The sequence below is a fragment of the Coloeus monedula genome (genome assembly GCF_965178545.1).
Source record: "Coloeus monedula genome assembly, chromosome: 2".
Taxonomy (NCBI): Eukaryota; Metazoa; Chordata; class Aves; order Passeriformes; family Corvidae; genus Coloeus; species Coloeus monedula.
Genome location: NC_138782.1, coordinates 58,339,251 through 58,358,806, shown reverse-complemented (window position 1 = coordinate 58,358,806; position 19,556 = coordinate 58,339,251). Strand labels below are relative to the sequence as shown.

The 19,556-nt window shown below is 40.9% G+C and overlaps 1 protein-coding gene across 8 annotated transcripts in view; it reads left to right on the top strand.

The window, feature by feature from the left end:
* Positions 1-19,556, top strand: part of ARID1B (AT-rich interaction domain 1B) — a 327,188-nt gene that overhangs the window by 258,397 nt on the left and 49,235 nt on the right. For all 8 annotated transcript variants that reach the window (XM_082276898.1, XM_082276895.1, XM_082276894.1 and 5 more), the window contains 2 exons: positions 2,961-3,140; positions 9,467-9,794. In XM_082276898.1, coding sequence (XP_082133024.1) covers positions 2,961-3,140; positions 9,467-9,794 — 508 coding nt within the window. The remainder of the gene's footprint in view (positions 1-2,960; positions 3,141-9,466; positions 9,795-19,556) is intronic.

The window sequence follows — 19,556 nt, the reverse complement described above, 5'->3', positions numbered from 1 at the left end:
TACACCGTCTGAGATGATGAAACCAATGCCTCACATCAGAAGCAGTTTAGGAGTGTGTTCCTTTTTTGTTGTGTTAATCAACATCTTTATTAAACTAAGGCTAGAGCATGAGTTTGAGTAATATCACACAGTTATCTGTGCTCTTGAGTTACTGGCATGCCCTCAGCTTAGTTTTGGCCAATGCCCATTAGCACTCCCTGAGCCGCAGCCCAGAGCATGGATAAGGCAGGACAAGGGACTGTGCACGAAAGTCATACAGATAAGATTACCAGGATTGAGTGGGAAGGTTTATCTGGATGGACACAAGTGGCCCCACTCTCTTCCTGGCATGTTTTATTTATGACTGTACACATAGCTGCCCAGTCCATTCCGCAGCATCTGAAATGAATGAGGAGGAGGTTACTGAAGAAGAGGTCATTTGAGTAGAAACACTTATTTTACTTATTACTCTGGTGCCTTGAGAAGCCCTTTTGACAACAGCAGAGCTGGTTAAAAATTATAATCTCCATGTTTTTCATTAGACATTAGTCCATGTTCTCCATTAGCTTCAACAACCAGCAGTCCTTCTGCATCACTACTGGAAATTACTGTACCAGTAGCTTTTCAGTGTATCACCCTTCCTTATGGTGTTAAGAAAAGTACTGCTTGCAATAATAATGGGGCTGAAAAACCTTAATCGCTAGCACAGTGTTTGGAAAGTTGCCTTATATAGATTTAAAGGTGAACAGAAAACCCCCCCCCTCACTTTTGTACTAGACACAGGAGTAACTTCACTGTCTTTATAATAAAAATCTTAGTGTGACCAGTACAAATTTTTTCATTCAAAGGGATCCCACAAGTGTGATATATGGTGTATGTCTGTCAGGAACATGGGCATTTATTTCATACAGCCATACGATTGTATTAGGTTTCTAAATTACTTACCAACACTGTCAGCAGAAGACATAGGCTTTGTAATAAGAGTTGTACCCAGGGTAGAACTGTTTTAAAAATCAAAGGGTCTATGCCAAAATACAGCTAAATGGAGAAGGTCATGCAAGTTTTCCTTTGCAGAAGTGTGGAGTTTTCCAACCAGTACAGACCAGTTTCCGAGCTGCCATTTTGCACTCAGTTTTTTCTGTGCCGTGTGTCAATGTCTGCTCTACCTCCAGAGAAAGTGCCAGGCCCTGACTTAGCAGGTCAGGTGTGATCAAGTTCCTTGTCTTGGGGCTTGCACAAAGATCAGGAGAACTTGATGCATATTCTGCCAAATCTTGCAGTTGGAGTTCTAGCACAATAGAGGTTGAGCTGTTCGTTGCACGAAAGAACTGGGCACAAGGGGTGCAGAGTTGTCTCATCTCCTGGTTTTTCTCCTTATGACCTGCACCTCAGTGTTTTCAGTTACGAGTTTGATCACACATCTGATTATGGCTCAGAAAAAATTACCTCTTTTCATTAATCAGGCATTGAGTGTTTGGGGGAGGGGGGTGGTGATGTTTGGTGATAACCAGTGGGAGGACACCCCGGTCCTGTGGGAGAGTCATCCTTTTGTCTCCTCTGCCTCCTCCTGGTCACCCATGTCTGTCTGTCCTCACAACTTGCCTTTGCCTCTCTCTCCCCTTTTCCCTTCTTTTTCTGATCCTCCCATCAGCAGCTTCTGGTTGTTCTACCTTTCTGTTATTCCCTCCCTCATGTAGGGAAAGATGTAACTAGTGCTGCCAGGCAAGGTGTCTCCTGGCTTTCAAGTTCACACCTCCCCACACACATGCCACTAAAAGGAACAGGGCAGATTGGAAAGGGGCAGCTTTGATACGTAAGGCTTCAGCTCTCTGTGGCCCCAGAGCGCGGGATCCTGGGCTGGCAGCTGGATGGGCCGGAATGCAGCAGTGCCAGGGCCCTGATCCCATTGGGCAGCCACACACCGGGGCTCCCTCCTCACTTGGCACGATGGCAGCACAGCCAGCGCTGGCCTGTGGTACGCATGGGTTTTGCCCCGCAGGGAAATGGAAAGATGAAATTTAATATGCAAGCAGAACAGGAAAGAAAGCGGATTTCCTCCAGAAATAAAAAAAAAAATCCCTAAACTTTTCCAGCACATCCTCTTCAACATTGGAAGCAGCACTAAAACCATTCAAGGTATAAAACATTAGAAAACCAGCACCCCTACACAGACATTTCACAGGCAGGATTGCAGCATTTTTCCCAGTTCATGAAAACTTCAAAAACCCCACCACAAAACCCTCTTCTTCCTTCATTTAATAGGATGAGTTCTGTTCCTTTATGTGAAGCCTCTACATTTTATACCGTTTCACTAGGCCTCTTGCTGTAGCTTTTGAACCTTAAATTAAACTGGGATTCATTAATACATTTGCAGAAAAGAAAAAGGAGAGAATGCCATAGAATGTGCTGGGGAAAGAGTAGAAGAAGGACCTAGAGCACAAATACATAACAAAACAACTGTTATTTCTGGCTGGTAAGACTAGTCTTCACACAGAGGTAAATTTTAGCTCTGGTGAGTTTGTTGGCAGCAGAGGAGTATTTACAGTAGGTTTCTATATGCTGAAGTGAGGCATTTTGGTAGCAACATATAATTTTGGAAGACGTGATACTCCTACCATAAGTCATCAGGCAAATTCCCTAGTACTGCTAATTAGGTAATGCATATAATTGCCTTTAATTTTTTTTCCTAAAAGTTGTTTTAATTTCAAAATTAACACCCATTTGTAACTAAGCAGTACTGCCCTGTCTTTATTTTACAAGTAAAGGATTTCACACCTTATGTGTAGGTTTTGGTGGTTGAGACATCTTTGCTGACTTGGAGATGTGTTTGGTTTTGTTTGTATGAACAACAGCAGTTTTCTGGGTATTCTTAGTCTGAGATAACTAAAGAGGGTTGGTTTACTTTAATGCCAAAGATTTTTTAAAAATAAAGAACTGTTACCTGAATATTAATTTTTGCTTTGTCACTTTTCTCCCTTTAGGTTTCATGGCAGGCATACAGAGGAACCCCCAAATGTCACAGTATGGACCTCAACAGACTGGACCTTCCATGTCACCACACCCATCACCTGGAGGTCAGGTGCATCCTGGAATTGGTAGCTTTCAGCAGAGTAATTCAAGTGGTACTTATGGGCCTCAGATGAGCCAGTATGGACCACAAGGTAAAATGCTTCCTGGTAATAGATACAGTAAATTTTTTCTATATATATGTGTATCATATATGTGGGTAGGTGTGTTAAAAACAACAGAAGCACACACACAGCACTCTCCCTTAAAAAAAAAAAAAAAGGCTAAACAAATAAAGCTGTTATCCAAGGTGGAGCTGCACCTTGTGGAAGAAGCTGTTTCTGTTATTAGCACCTTTCTCTGTGTAAAAATAGTGACCTAAATTAGGCAAGGAAATGATGAATCTGTGGCATTGCCAGGTCTATTGTTTAGGAGCGCAAGCATGTCATCTCTGTGATGAGGCTGCATTTGAGAGAGCATGGAATAAGGGTCACAACACCAATCCCAAAATAAGTCTTTTTTTCTTGGATGAAATCCCAAGGCCAACCTGAAATTGCGTGGTGACTTTGAGGGTAAAGTCTTCTAACAAGCATAATAATACAGTGGCTACTGTGGAAATAGAATATTGAGCTCTAATGCATATGGTTTGTGAATCTTAACTAACCCTTTAGACTGAGAGAGACAGTTCTTTTTATTTTGCTTGTTTGACAAAATTGGTGGGGGAGTAAAACAAAAATAGAATACACAATTTCTGCCCGTGGACAACCTTGAACTTGTCTATTGTTTTGCCTTTAATGGATAACCTTTATAAAGTATGCATCTGTTTAGGGGTTTAATGAAGTTGAAGTCAAGCCACAGAATATATAAGGGTCAGTATTTTCTTTAGAGGTACATAAAGAAGCTTTTCTATTTCAGCACTTCCTACTATTGCTTTCTTACTTAAAAGCCTCAAAAAGGACTTGAGCCAGCACTGGGAATTTCTGTAGGGCTCAATGACTGGCCTATGCTAGTAAGGATGGTTATTTTAGTCTCCACAGTTTCTGAGAACTAGTTCTGATGTTTGTTTGCAAAGAGCATTGCTGCCCTATGCAATGTTCCTTTCTGTTTCATCCCTGGGTAGTGTTTGGTTTAGTGTTCTGAGCACAGGGCTACAAGCCAAGATTTCCCAGTTTCTAATTCTGGCTCTGCCTTTTACATCATCTTTCAACTTAGGCAAGTAGATTCATTTCTCTGCTTTGCCTTCCTTAACTATAAAATGGGGCTAGTAATGCCTTATAGCCATGTGCGAAGATTAATTACCTAACTCCAGTTGACTGGTGCTTTCCTTTTATTTGGAAAGCATTTTGTGGCCATAAAATGCTGTCCAAGTGCTTATTTTTATCTGCACAGTGAGCAACTAGCTTAACTGGTAAAAAATCCAGTGGATTTATGATGTGCTATCCTGACTTCCAGCTGTACTGCTGCTGCTGAGATTCCGAACCATGGGAATAGTGGGTGTCAAGTGCAGTAAAACATTAGCCATCCACACTGATTGAATGGAAAGGTTTTTGTACTAAATCAATGCATTTAAGTAACACGCCAAATACTACTTTCTTTTTTTGCTTGAGTTCAGCAGTTCTTTTCCTCCCTCTGTAGATGAAAGTGTCTATGTAATGATTTTATGGGTCATGGTCAGGAAGAAACTGCTATTAAAAAGTGAACTTGAGGGACAGGAAGAAAATGAGCATCATTGTCATTAACAGGCCGCTTCAGAAGGGTTTGGTGAATAGTGTGATGGATGAAAACCATGTTCTTCTGCCAGTGTTTGGAAGGTACCAGTGGTTCTGTGCACTGATCATCATAAAATTAGGGCCTTGCAGACTGTCAGCTCTATAGGTAACAATTAGACCAGAAGAATACTACATTTTAACTAGGCTAATCTAACCATTAATAAAATCCAGGTATGATGATAGTGATATATTCCAAGTTATGTGTTTACCTGGATTTAAGGTTTTAATAGCGTTTTTTCATTTTAAATAAAAGTAATCTGTAATTGCAACTCTTGACATACCCTATTACAAAGCATAATCATATGCCAGCAATGATGAATATATAATAATGTTATCCCATTTGCCTTTTCCTGCCAAAATAGGAAATATACTAAAAATTACCTGGGTTGAAACCAAGTTCTTAATTTATTAAACTAAAGTAATTCTCACAGATCTGATTTGTTTTCCATGTTTTGTTCACATAGGCCTTCTTCCAGAATATTGTTAAGCTTAGGCTGGATTTGACAGGACTACTTGTATTTTCATATATGCATCAAAGCAGTCTGGACACTAAGCTTTTGATCCAGCTTTGAATACTGGATTTCACTATGTGCTGTCCTGAAAACCATTGCTTAAGGCTAGTGTCCTGTGTGCAGTGGAATTGCTCACCATTGTAAAGACTACACCATTAAGTTTGGATTGGAAGTATTAGCCCCCAGTTCATAAGAGCAGAATGATCCATTTCATGCCTATGGTTGATTTATTTGATTTTTGTGTGTTTGCATGACACTTAGATCTATAATAAGAGCAGAATGTATTTTCCCAGGAAGCAGCTCTGTACTGGGTCCTAGTCCAATTCTCTGAAACCATTTCCTACAAAAATAATAAATGGCTTTGGCTCCACACTTCTGTGTGTGTCTGGGATACAACACAGGAGCATGCAGTACAGAACATTAATTTTAATTTTTTATTAAATCCCAGCATTTTCCTGTCCCCAAGAATAAATTAAAAAAAAAAAAAAGAAAAGCAGCGCAAGGATGGAAGTTGTTACTGAAAGAATCTCTTTGGTTTGTATTTGGACAACATCTAGCTTGGGGGCTAATGAAGCCCTGGTCTATGACCCGAGCATCAGACTGCTGTCACAGCAAAATGTCCATTAAATGCACTCTGGAGAGCAGTCGGATGCCGTAGTCAGTTGGATCTTTTAAGACCGGGGCAGGGAAAAGCTTCCTGTGGATCAGTAAAATGTCTCAGAAATACATCCTGTCTTCCTAACTTTTCCTACTCAATTCAGCAGTAAAGCTGTTCTGTGGGGATATAACAAAGAGGGAAATCACTACTGAATATGTTTCCCCAGAGCTTCACTATAAGTTAAACCCCCTTTTGCTCGTGATAAAGTAGTATGAATTGAGTATTTGTGCCTTGTAACCTTTAATGTTGGACTCATTTCACAAAAGCACTTTGCTGTCTAGCTCCCACTGATTTTAATCCTCGATTTTAATTAAAATTGGTAGCATCTTAAGGATGAGATGCCCTGAGTATCTTGAGAGTCTGGACCTCTGAATCCAGACCCATGTATGCAAGAGCCTGTGGAGCTAAGACTTAAATATCAGCTGTGTCTTACTGAAGTCCCCTGGGTAAAATAGTTTAGAGGAATTCAGAACAACACATCTAAATCGTCTGTAGAAGAAAAGCTTGATGGTTAAGTGCACATGTAAAAAATTCTGGAACTATCCTAAGATGCTATTTTTAATACGATGCATGTGATCTATGTCTCTAAAGCAGAGAGCAAAGCTAACAGGTAGTTCTCAAATTTCCCTCTTTTCTGTTTGCCTAGAAATGGCAAGATCTCAGAGCACTTTGTTCAGCAAACCTGAACAAAGTGGACCAGGGTTTCAGCAGTAAGTATGAACATCTGTCTTTGGCAGGTTGTTAGTCAGCTTTTTTATACTTTATCTTCATTACACTTTTTTTTTCCTCCTGATTCCTGTTACAGCATTGTTTTTTCTCATGCATTAGAGATGTAGTCTCTCTGGGTACAATTCTAGTCTGCCAAGGGGGAGTTGGAATCAAAAATCCCTCAGATATGGAGGGGAGGAGTTGTTCAGTAGTATTGTGCAGCCGCTGTTGCCAGGCTTGTACCCACTTGAAAAGTGTGGGCTCTTGAACTTGGCTGCCTGACACGTCCAGCTGATGTGGGCTGGCCTAGCATCTGCTGCATTCATTGTGTTTAATGCTGCATCCATCTGTTTTCTGTCAAAGCCACTGCCAACAAATTACTAATCTATTAGAGAAACATGGAAATAAGATTGCACTCCTCATTCCTGGCAATTCCTCTTGTATTTTGTTTGGCTTTTATTTTGCCTTTTTTTTTATGGTCTGGGAAAGGTATAAGAATAGCTAGTACTTGAGGTATTGAGGAAATGCTTAGGGGAAAAAAAATACGGAAAAAACCATTGAAACTTGTTTTCCTTACTAAAAAGATACAACTTCCCGGTGCTCTTGGATGTGTATCCCTGGAGATGAACGATTAGAAGCTATTTTAACTGAGCCACATATTTTTATGGAGAAGATTCCACATTTTTTTCTGTGTTGTGCATATGCTGGAAAAGCCAAAGCACAAAAGATTACATTTTTTGTCCCAATTCGAAATAGCATCAAAACAGCAGTAATGTTTTAGCATTGGTGTTTGCTCCTCCACGCGTGCTGCTGAATGTGCTTCGTAGACCCTAAATGACAAAACAAATTGGCTTTATGTAAATTGGACTGACAGTAGCTCCCAGTGATCATGGATATCAGGTCTGCTGGTCTAGGGAGGGAATTTGCTTCACTTTGGGAAGTAGTGTTACTAATAGCATGTACATAAGATGTGCTAACTGCTGTGCATAATCTTTGAGTGCACATATACACTATCTTGCTGTATTACATTTTTCTTGCACAAAGCAGCTGGAAACCCAGAGCAACATCCAAGTTGTGTGCTGTTGCCTGTAACACATAGCAGAGCAGTGTGAAACTAGTCAGCCCTTCAGTTTGTAGTCACATATGCTGGATCAGATGCATGGCTTGAGCAGGTCTCAGCAACCAAAACTCCGGCTGGGGGCAATGGCTCACTGAACAGAGAACAGTCAGCTGCCAGCAGCCAAGCCTAGAGGAGGAGGAGAAGTGACAGGGCAGTCTTAAGCCAGCATAAAGCTGAATCTGGAGCCTTTCATCTCTGCTGAACCACATACTTCCATGAGGACCCCCAGGCAGAAACTTGGATTTTAAAACAGGAGAGAATGGTTGCTTCATTTCCATGGGAAGTGTAGGTCTCACACGTTCTCGCCGAGGAGATCTTGTAGTAGAGTGAGTCAGTTACAGGGTGGAGAGGAGAAGATTAGTGAAAACACAGCAGCAGGAGCATATGAATTAATTATGTGTGCATTCAAATGATGGATGAATATGTTTATTTTAAATACAAACGGGGGTTGGATGCCACCAACTCCTCTGCCTGGTAGCTGAGGCCTGAGGAGAGGCATGGCTGATCTCCACATTCAGAGCAAGAGTCCAAGGGCTTCTGCCTTCGAATAAGCGTGGGAATATCTGAGAGTAATCAGGAAACTCTGCTGTGTGGCATCCCACAGGGAGGGAATGGGTCATGTTTCCACTAATCTGGATGAGATGGAAATGAAGACAAGTCAAAACTGATGACTGAAGTGTGTAATGTGATACGTTTCCTAAAATAGTTTTCTATCATATCTTTAGCTTGCTTTTTTTTTTCCCTCTTTCTCATGCTGCTTGGGTTTGTTTCTGTAACACTGTATGCTGTATACTTGCTTTTTCTTGAGATTTCAACGTGACAGGAAAATCAGCACTCAAATGAGTTAAGCTGCTGCAAGCAGAGCACTTTACTCCAGTGACAACATAGATTGGGTTCAGCCATCCTTCGTGAGGCACCTGCTTACATTAGCATCTTTGTACTATTGCTGCTTACTTGTGTAAGACTAGTTTTCTCAGAGGAGGTGTACTGTAAGCTACCACCCCTTCTGCTGGCATAGCCAAACTGAACTTACTAGGAAAGCAGGGGTGGGGCAGGAGGCAGCAGGAATCTTTCTCAGACCCCAGCAGTTATCCTCACCAGTCTACTCCAAATAATCTCTGACTCAAATGGACAGAACAGTTAGGAGCAAGAAGCCTGTTGCTGAAACTGCAGAAAGACAAAGGAATGAGAACATGAAATTACAAAAATAAGAGTCTTCCTTGATCTTATGTAATGGGCTTTTTACGTGCCACATCTCTCTTTACTGCATAAGACAGTCGTGTACTGTGTGCTGTGCTGATAACCCTCTGGAGGCTGTGCTTTTCTTTATTTCATGATGCCTCATAACATATATTAGACAGAAAATGTTTGAGGGTACATGAAAATCAGGTTCATAGGACCATTCAGGTTGGAAGAGTGCTCAAGAGCTGTTCTTAACTGACCTTGTACTCATATCAGGGTCAGATAAAGGATCAGACCAGGTTACTCTTGGCTTTATCCAACTGGATTTTGGACGCAGGGAGTCTACAAAACCTCCTTGGGCAATTTGTTCTGCTGCTTCTCTGTCCTCATATGTAAAAACATCCTGACTTTGAGGCCAGCGTAGGTCACTTCAGTTCACATGTGTAAGTTCTGCAGCTGCTAACTTCCTAAATAGAAGTATGTGCTCAAAAGTTTTAATGTTTTTCTTTGTGCTTTTTATCATTTTGTTCAGGAAACTACTCCAGACCACCGACATACAGCGGTGTGCCCAACACAAGTTACAGTGGCCCAGGACCCGGCATGGGTATAAATGCCAACAGTCAGATGCATGGACAAGGGCCAAGCCAGCCTTGTGGTACCATGCCCCTGGGACGGATGCCATCAGCTGGGATGCAGAGCAGACCATTTCCTGGAAACATGAGCAGTATGACCCCCAATTCTCCTGGCATGTCTCAGCAGGGAGGCCCTGGGATGGGCCCACCCATGCCAACTGTGAACCGTAAGGCACAGGAGGCGGCTGCTGCAGTGATGCAGGCTGCTGCAAACTCCGCTCAGAGCAGGTATGCGCTCAGGTGAAAGAAATTTAAATAAGTAGGAATGTTTTCCTTGTAATTTCTGAAGTAACAGCACTGTAGAGGTGTGTGAATGTGCATTTATAGATGTTCTAGCTGTGCCCTTATCTCTGGGAGGAGATGGTGTGTCCGAAGAATACTTATTCTTAATCATCTCCTTTTCTTAAGGAGAAAGCATGCTGTTGCCTGTTTGAATTATCCTCTCAAAAAGCAGTTGTGACAATGGAGATGATGGCCACTTCTAGTTTGGTTCTTGGCACTATAGGCTTTAGGAAAACCCACAGGATTGCAGTGACATTTGACAAGCCCTCTGCAACTTTAAACTGATCAGCTGATTATACTTTTTTTATCTCCAGTAAAGAGAGAGCTAATATGTCCTCAGCAGCTTGCCCCTGCCAGGGAGTAAGGAAGCCTATGAAGCTGCCCATCAACTCTTGCATCTACTGCCCACATTTTGAGCAGCAGTGCTGATGGCAGTTCTCTTCTGCGGGATGTTCTTGTTCCTGAGCAGGCCTGCAGAGGGGGAGAGGAGGGCAGGCTGAGGGGAACAGCTGGAGGAGAGAGGCAGAAGGAGACATAAAAACAATCTGTAGTAATCTGGAGTTGATTCCTGCCATTGTGCATCCATAACAGAGAACCTGCAAACAGAACTGCAGAGTTTGGAGCCATCCTATGTCTTCTTGTCTCCCCTTTGGCCAGCATAGCTACATGTTGCCATTTGTATATGGGTTTTGGTAAAAGGCAGTTTTCTGTTCATGTCATTCTTAAGATGCCTGAATATTTGGAGTTAAACCTTTTTTTTTTTTAGTGAAATATTTCAGATTAAGTAACATCCACATTTCCCTGGACTCAAATAATTCCTGACATATTCATTACCTTTTTCTGTTGCAAGAAGGTCCATAATGTTTGAGAATTACAGAAATCTAGTTTCACTCTTCTGGTGAACATGTTTTTATGTGTGTGTGTTGCTCACTGCACTTATGCATATGCGTACACAGATGCCCATACATTCATCCAGGTATTTATCATTCAAGACCAGTGTTTGTGAACACTAGAGTTGCTCTTATTCCAAGATGCAATGTTAAACAATTAAATAGGAAGCTAATGTGTCCCTGTATTTGTTGCTTTCTTGTTTTGAGAACTTGAAAGGCAGGTGGCTACTAATGATAAACAGCAGCAAACTTTTAAAACAATAACAGTAAATTTAGTGTGCTTCATGTTCTTCCTTAGTAAAATAGAAACAGGTTCCCTTAAAATAGACCATACTCCAGGAGATATCTGTGAACCAGCAGTCCCTTTCTTCTGTTGCTTGTTTTAACAGACCTGTCTAGTAGGATTTATGGAAGTCTGCTTCTGTCTGTCTGGTTTAGGCTATAAGCTGATAGGTCAGGCACAAAGGAATAAATAGGCCATCACTACAGCTGCAGGAACAGGATTTCTTTATTATCATAGAATGAAAGGAAAAGCTCACATTTGTTGGTCTTGACAGCAAGAAAAGACTTCGTATTAAGTGGAAAGCATTTGGTTGTGATTCAACTTACACATTGGGCATAGTGTGTGGTGTTTGATCAAAAACTTGGTTAAATGATTACCATTTCTATCTCACACCTTCCTCCCAAGTCAGTTTCGTAGAACTGCTTTTTCTTTCTAGCTCTGACTGGACAGAACTGCAGCATTTCGGAGCCTTCCTATCACATACTGCCCATTCCAGTGATCCAGCACCTATGGAAGAGCAGTCACTGAATTTCTGTCACAAATACTGACAAAAGGGTTGTTTATAAACTGCAAATTGGGAGGAACTTGTCACGCTGCTCTCACGCCAGGAGATTGCAAGCACACTGTTTCCCTCTTTGGTCTCAAGTCAACTGTAGGGGAGAAAGCATAATGGCTTTTGGCTATTCCTGGAAGTCCTCCAGACTCACATATGGAAGGAACGACTTGACATGTACTTGACAGTGACTCGGATTTGTGATACAGATCAAATCCAGAGAGGCTGTTCTTTCATTCTGCTTTAGGCCACCACACATTAGGTCACCCACTTATCCCATCCAGTCTGGGGCTGTTTTCTTCACAACACCCAAACTATGGCAACACTCAGGCTCCTCAGTGCACCAGCCTGACCAGTACGGGTAGGTAGCAGTGTAAACTGGACTTGCTGTGGGACCTTAGCATTCTTTAAAAATGTTTATGATCATGCCATCTGGCTGCTGAAGGAGTATAAAAATCACATAAAATATACAGAAATACTTGCATTGTAGAGGGGATTTTAGTTTTTTGTTTTCTTTTTACTAACATCACTGTGACAGTACAACGAAAATCTGCATGTCGCTCACTCACATACCTGCATGGCTTTTGGCACAGCTCCATTTCCTTGTGACTAAAAGGGAAATGAAGAACCTCATCATGGCTGATGAGATGTCTCCTTCCCCTGACCCAGGCACCATCTTTCTCTCTTCATTGTTGGTATTCTTGTCTGCAGCGGTGCTGCCAAATTTTCTGGATTTGGTGGTATTGTCACTGCTGCCTAGGCAGAGAACTGCAACCCCCAAAGTATGATCTCTTTCTGAGAGATGATGTACTGCAGGAGTGATTACAGCATTTCCTAATGGGATTTTCAAGGAAGTTGTAGTACCCTGTAGTTGAGTGTGCATGTATTTGAAAAACTAGTCTCTAGAAGATTTTTAGGAGCACTGAGTATCCTTTGCAAAACATTTGCCTGAAGCGCAGGCACTGTTTTCTCACCAGAGTCCTTCACACTGTTTTCTGTAACCATATCATAAATCACAGAACTGGGAGAAGGTATCTGTGTTGGCTCCCAGCCTGTTGCTTCCTCGCAAACAGGTCCATCTTCATTTGAGATTTTAACCTTTAAGGACTTCCCTGCCATCATGTAAATTCAGTTGTTGCCTCTGTAGGAAATCTGTAATACCCAAATAATTGCTGCTGTCACAGCAATTAACAAGTTTTAATTACCAGTTTTCTGTAGCTGCTAGTTTGGTTTTTTCCTTAATAACATTGTTCATATATGTGCACAGAAAAAGCGGAAAGAAAACCAAAAAATTAGAACACAAGTCTACTGGTTATCCTGTTCAAAAAACAAAACTTAGTGAAATGGGAGAGCACTCCCACCATACTACTTTGCCTGACTGGAAAGACATCCACTACTGTATGCCAACAAGCATGAGCAGTGCCCAGCCTTTTTCTTTGAATGTGTTGAGTTTATAAGATTTGGCTGTGGACCTCAAAAACTGTTGGATTTTTATTACTATAAAACACCCTCGTCTGTGCAGAATTCAGATTAAAATTAAAAGGTTGTGTCATAGTCATGGTTACACAGCAGTATTTCTGTACAAGTTGGTCGTGATCCACTTCAAGGTCAACTTGTTGACTCAGTAGCCAAGTATCAATAGGGGAGAGAAATTTATCTTCAGCTGTTAATCCACAGACAGGATCTGTCCTTCACCAGCTCAGGAGTCTCATTTAGACATAGAACACTGGTTTGCCTCTGCCTTGCCAAGCCACACTAAGCAGCTGTATAAAATGAATTTAAATGGCATGCATCAGAAAAAAATCTCTTCCACTGGAGCCCAAAACTGATGTTCATTAACCAGGGCAGGATGATCAAGATCTGAGTGTCAGCCAGTTATACCGAGGTATCATCCTCAGAGCAGACCACCACCCTTTTCATTAGAAAAGATAAAAATCACATAAATGAAAGTGGTGGCTGTGGAAGATACTACGTTTACACCATTTGAATTAGCCTTTGACCTCATCTTGAGATCTGCTTTATGTTAAGCTTAGATTAATTTCTACAGTTACATAATACCTTCCCTGTAACCTAAAATCTTACAATGGGCTAGTCTGTCCTCTGCATGCAGGCCAGTGTTTCCCAAATGATAACTAGCATGTCAGGCTAGAGAAAAGAAAGGTGTTTTTAAGACCTCTTCATTGAACCTCTTCATTGTTTCACACTGCCCAGGGTGTTCAAGCTTGCTCTGAGTGAAAGTTCACAGCAGGCAATGTTAAATAACTCTCTAGTACCCTGTGTAGTAATTCCCTTCATTTTCAGGAGGAGAGTGTGAAGGAACTACAAAACAGTGTTTTCCTTTTTATATTTGTCTTGTCCTGGTCTCAGCATAAGCATCGACTGGTGAGGACTCTATGTTAAAGACCTAATATATCCATGTAAGAAAAGACTCTTCATGACTTAGGTTGACATTGACTGAAACCCCAAGGGCTGGTTCTGCTGCTGGAGACTGGAACCCAGAGGAGACCTTCAAGGACCAGGTGGCTCCAAAAGATCAAGTCTTTTATCACACTGTGGCTCTTCTTAGAACCATACATGTATCTATTATAGTGATAGATAAATATTCCTGTGTGCCCAAAACTGCAACACAGTAAGCCTTCAGTAAAAACAAACAGTTTTAAGTGTATGAGATTGTGTTTTCCCTGTTTATGTGAAAGGCAGCAAATTTAGCCAATATCTTCTAGTACCAGCCAGTTTTGATCTCCTCAGTTCGTAGATGCCCAGCTTGAATCTTTGCAGGAGTATGTGTGCACTGTCTCTGAGCTTTTGCTTCCTACAGCAAGTTCCTAGTTTAAAACTGTTTATCAGGTTGGCACCTGAGGTCAAAAGACATCTTTAGAGCTAGATGCTTTTCACCATCACTTTCAGCATCTCTCATTCTAGCAGTGAGTGTCATTCTGAGCATGTCTTCTTAGTAGTTCAAAGTGTGACTGTAGTATATGGAAAGGTAAAAACATAGTTGTAAAACAGCTGGCTTGCATGCTGTTAGAATTGTGGCCTTAGAAGATGTAATTCAGTGCTAGGTGGCTGTAAAATGTGCATCCAACTGGATGCTAAAATGAGCCTTTTGCTGGTGCATCTACAGTTATCAATACCTGAACTAATTACAACAAAATGAGTTTTGATGTGCCTACATGAGGAGCAATCCTATCTTTGAAGGCACCCCTTTGACCTCAATGTACCTTAATATGATTCTCAGGATTGCATGCTGCAATTTTGTAAATTAAAGTAATTTTTTTTTTTTTTTTTTTTATAGATTGAGTGAATTTAGAATTCAGTGCCATTGATTTTAGAGGTGACGATTCAGACAGTAGTTTATTAAACTGAGGAATTGGAAACCAGCTTTGCTATTTGCAGCCTCTGGTCACTTTAAATCCTGGCCATTGGGTTGCTAAATTGTGGTGGATATTTACATTATCTCCCGCTGATCCCCATGCCACGTGTGAAGTGGTGTTCAGTCTCTAAAATAATACATGATGTGGCATTGCTTTGATATACTTTTAGGCATTCTAGAATGTGGTTCTGGTTCTAAATTACTTAGCAACTGGTTAGATACCACAGCCTCATTGTAGTGTGGTGAGAAGAATTTAGTAAGTTTTTAATCAGTCTTAATACTGATCTAGAAAAGCTGCACTGATATTAGAGAATTTCTGTTGTACAGAGAAACACAATTAGCATAAATTAGTTTTAAAAGTGCATTCTAGATGTCTTCTTCTTAGTCTGTGCATGTGTATACATGCACATGCACACTTGCACACACACAGTCACACTAACCTTCCATCAGCTATTTCTCTCCTGCTATGTATGTATAATTCATAATCCGTGTTGCTGGTGCCAGCAAAGCACTTTTTCCGTATTATTTTCTCCAACAGCAGGGTAATGCAGCACTGCTGATGGGCTAGAAGGTACCGGTGAGGAAATACAGTAATGGACATGGTGCATTAAAATGTCAAAAGGCAAAAGAAGGAGGCGGAAATGGGGAATAAATTTTTTAAAAAGAATAATAATATAAATAAAACCCAGAACTGTTTTAGTTGTTTTACATCCTAGTGCCTGTCAGTTTTGTGCAGTATTTTCCAGTCTGGCCCTTTTGATCTTCAGACTTGGGTTTAAAATTCTAATTGTGATTTTGAAAGCTGCAGTTTCGTAGCAGGAAGTCTTGAAGTGCTCCAGTAAAACTTACCGTCTTTAATCCTTGGAGAGAGTATATGTTTTCCATTGTTTTCCCTTTTCCCCTTAAGCTTGGAGGTGCTGTTCTTCTCTGCTGGGAAGTTCGGTGGAGTGCAGGAAGGTTAAGTACTCATTCAAGTTTCTTTGCTTATTCAAACCAGGCTACTTCCAGATGAAAGGCTGCCAACTGTGAAATCCCCAAAGTAAACTAGGCTAAGATAGGACTGGTAGCCATAATTGGAGCCAGGGCCTGCGTTATCTGTTGCCTTTGAAATAAGCCCCTGGCAAGAAAGGCTCTTTCTGCCTGGTCTTTTATTTAACATTCAGTCACACGGAAGGAGTTGCTCCTGTTCAAATTCAGGCCATTCACAGTTCTCCAGGCTCAAGCTGTCTGGTCATTTCCGCTCTGCTCCTTAGAGATCCTGATGGGTCACCCTGAAATGAGCCCCACTTGTAGTTTCAGCAGGGTGAAGTGGTTTTGCTTCTTGGCCTAAATGGCTGTATTGTCTCTGCAAACCCCAAATACTCCTATGCTGGCTCCACCTGAGGCTGGAGGAGATTCAGTAATAGCTGGAATATCTTCTCCCCAAGCTCAGCTTCCATATGATTTGAGGGGTTAAAAGTCCAAATACTAATGCTTACTGTAACTGTAATTTCTAAGGAAGCTATTAACCAGTATTGACATATTTCTCTTCTAAAGGATCCGTGCTTCTTTCCTCTTCATGAGAAATAGTCATTTGTATCAAGCTGATTTTTTTATTATTTCTTTTTTTCTTTCCCTTGTGTTTTACTTTTCAAAGCAGAATCATGTATGACTTTTTTCTATAATGTATTAGGAAGGAGGAAGTTCAGCTCAGCTTATATGTATTTATTATTGTACTGGGAAAGCTAGAAATCTTCTGTGATTATTTTATTTAAATGGAGATGCATTTTATGGATCAGCTCAAAATTGCTGATAAAATCATGTAAGAATTGGAAGAAACTTTACATGCTGAGCTAACCATAGCCATTTCTTGTGGGAGACTAAGAGAAATACAGTTTTATCTGGAATTTTGTTTTACTAAAAGGTAAATCCATCATTTTGGAGCCCTGGTTGTCACCATGCCACAGAGCTCTTGCAGGCAACCAGTGATTTGAGGAAGCATTTTTTTCTTCTTTGGACTCATCAATCAAGTCGACTGCTGTATGCTGTTCGTGCCATTAGAGATTAACCACAGACCTCAAGAGTCCTACTCTTTTCCTCCTTCAGAGAGTAACCGTTCTTAAATTGTAAAAGCAGGAGTGTGTTGAGAAGGAAGCGTGATTTTCAGTCATGAATGAGAATTTTCACTTACCTCAGAGACACTTCTAATTCGATTAGTATTGTGTCAAGATTATTTTTGGCTTGATTTGGTTGTGTAGGAGATTCACTGCCCTCTGTAGAAAGAGTAAATATTTTGAAACAGAATTGCAGTGTAGGACTTTGTGTAGTTTATTGACATTCTGCCTCGCCTCAGGGTCAGATGTTACACAGAAATTGTGTACCTTAAAATATGATCTTCAGGAAATTAAGAATGCAGTACTTCATTAATTGATATTGTATAAAGAATAAGGGAGCATCTTAGATTGAGTACTCTTTCTTAGGCAACAAAAACTATTTCAGATGAGGAAACAGTTTACACAGTCTGTCAGAAGATCTACTAGTTTAAATCACAGAAGTGGTTAGGAAAAAAAAAGCCAAAACAAAATAGAAGAATAGCCATCTGTTTAATGGGACTCATGAAGAAAGCTAATTCTGTGACTGCACTGTGTGATTTGGCACATAACACTGTGCAAGTACAAGACTGTGATTGAACAGCCTAAGATTCTTGTGACAGAAAGGGAGAGACATAAAAAATGGTAGGAGGGTTTCTAGTTTTAAAGGGGGTTTAAGGTTTTAGGTTCTGCCTGGGGAAATATGAGTGGGAGGAGCCCTTCACTTTGTTGATGAGCTCAGATGGGAGCACCCGTTCTAGCTGGACATATAAGTAGCCTTGTAAGAATCATATTAAATAATAACCTAACAGCATGAGATTTTTTTAATGATGGCTGTCAATCTTACCAACACGTTAAATACCTGTTGCAGTGGTTGCAGTAGGTTTCAGGCATCTATTGAGACAAAGATGAAGAAGAGAGCCAACTGAAATCATGCTGACACGTGCACTACATTGCTCTTGTGAAACTGCCCGGTGTGCCAGAGAGCCGAGACTGATGGTAACAGTGCTGGTAATAATATTGATAAACATTTAACTGCTCCAGGCCATTGGGCAAAGATAGGTGAGTGAAAACATGTCTGCTGGGAAATCCCTCTGGAGAACTTCCTCACCATGCTGCTGCACATGCACAGTTGCATTCAGCGTGCTGCTGTCAGCCGGATGACATTTTACTATGAAAAAATACACTGAAGAGCTGGCATGAAATGATGAGGATTTTATTAGATTTTCAGTTGGTTGCTAGCACAGTGCAGTCCAAGGTGCTCAAAAGCAGGGCAAGGATGTGACTGAACATGGTGGTGGGAGACAGCATCCCCGGGTGAAAGATGAGGGAGCTCAGGGATTGAGCCTCTCTCAAGACAGTGTCCCACCAGAGGAAACTGAGTGAGTGAATAATTTTCTGTAACTTTTTAGCACCACACTTTGGTGACCTTCTGGCTGTTTATGTGCTGGGAACAGACTCTTGCCACATTCAAGTAATCTTTCTGGGAGAGAGTTCATAGGGCCTTCCGACTTTTTAATACAGCTATTTATAAACATGCACAGAAATAGAAGATGCATAGTGAGAGTTGTATGAGTCATTCTCATTTTGATATCAAGTCACACTAAACTAAATCACCCTTCTTGACATTCTGGTTCAGATTGACAGCATCATGCCATACAGGGCAAATTTCTTTTTTTCCCTATAAACCCGTTCATGCATGCTCCTGCTTGCTGGACAGTATAAGCATCTTTTATGCATCACGCACTCCACTTGGGCTAAGAAATGTATCCCCTCAGTGCTCGGATATCACATCTGATGAGGACAGTTGTGCAAGCAAGTTGCTGTTAGAGCTGCTATACAAATCCATGTGTGGGGAAGGTTGGCAGAGGTTACCAAGAGCAGAGCTCTGATGAGTTTATAAGCCATTTGACTTGGCCCACTTTTCAGTCATTCTCTGCTTTCTGTCACACAGCATTATATTCTATTTATCCAGTACAGGTTGCACTGAATACCAAGAGCTTAGTTTGTTCTTACACAAATAAATTCAAATATGGAAGTGTTGCTGCACTTGCAAGAATGCTGTGCAATAAAGGCATTTCAGGGGTTCCCTGTGGGTTTGAAGAGTGGTGACCAAATGCTGTGGTCACCATGAAATTCAGACCAAAACCACTTTAATTAACAAAAATGGAACTTTATAAAAAGAAAATCAAATGGCTGCAACCTGCAAACAAACAAACAAACAAAACCCTACGATATTTCACTATCACTAAATGCTTTTCAGTCACACACCCTTCTGTCATTAGGATCAAATGAAGTTAAGGATTTATTTTTAACAGACTTGTGCTGTGTTTTCCTCACTGTATTCTACTACTTTATTATTCTTCTGGCCTTATTTTAGATCATTACTAATCTTGGATCTCCTCCTCAGTTTTTATTATCTGTAAAACAGGATAGGGAGATTTATTCTGATCTCAGCATGCATTCAGCTGTGCAAATGTTGGGTAGTTGTGTTGTTATTAACATCATTACTCGTGAATTACATTGTGCCTCTTATGTTG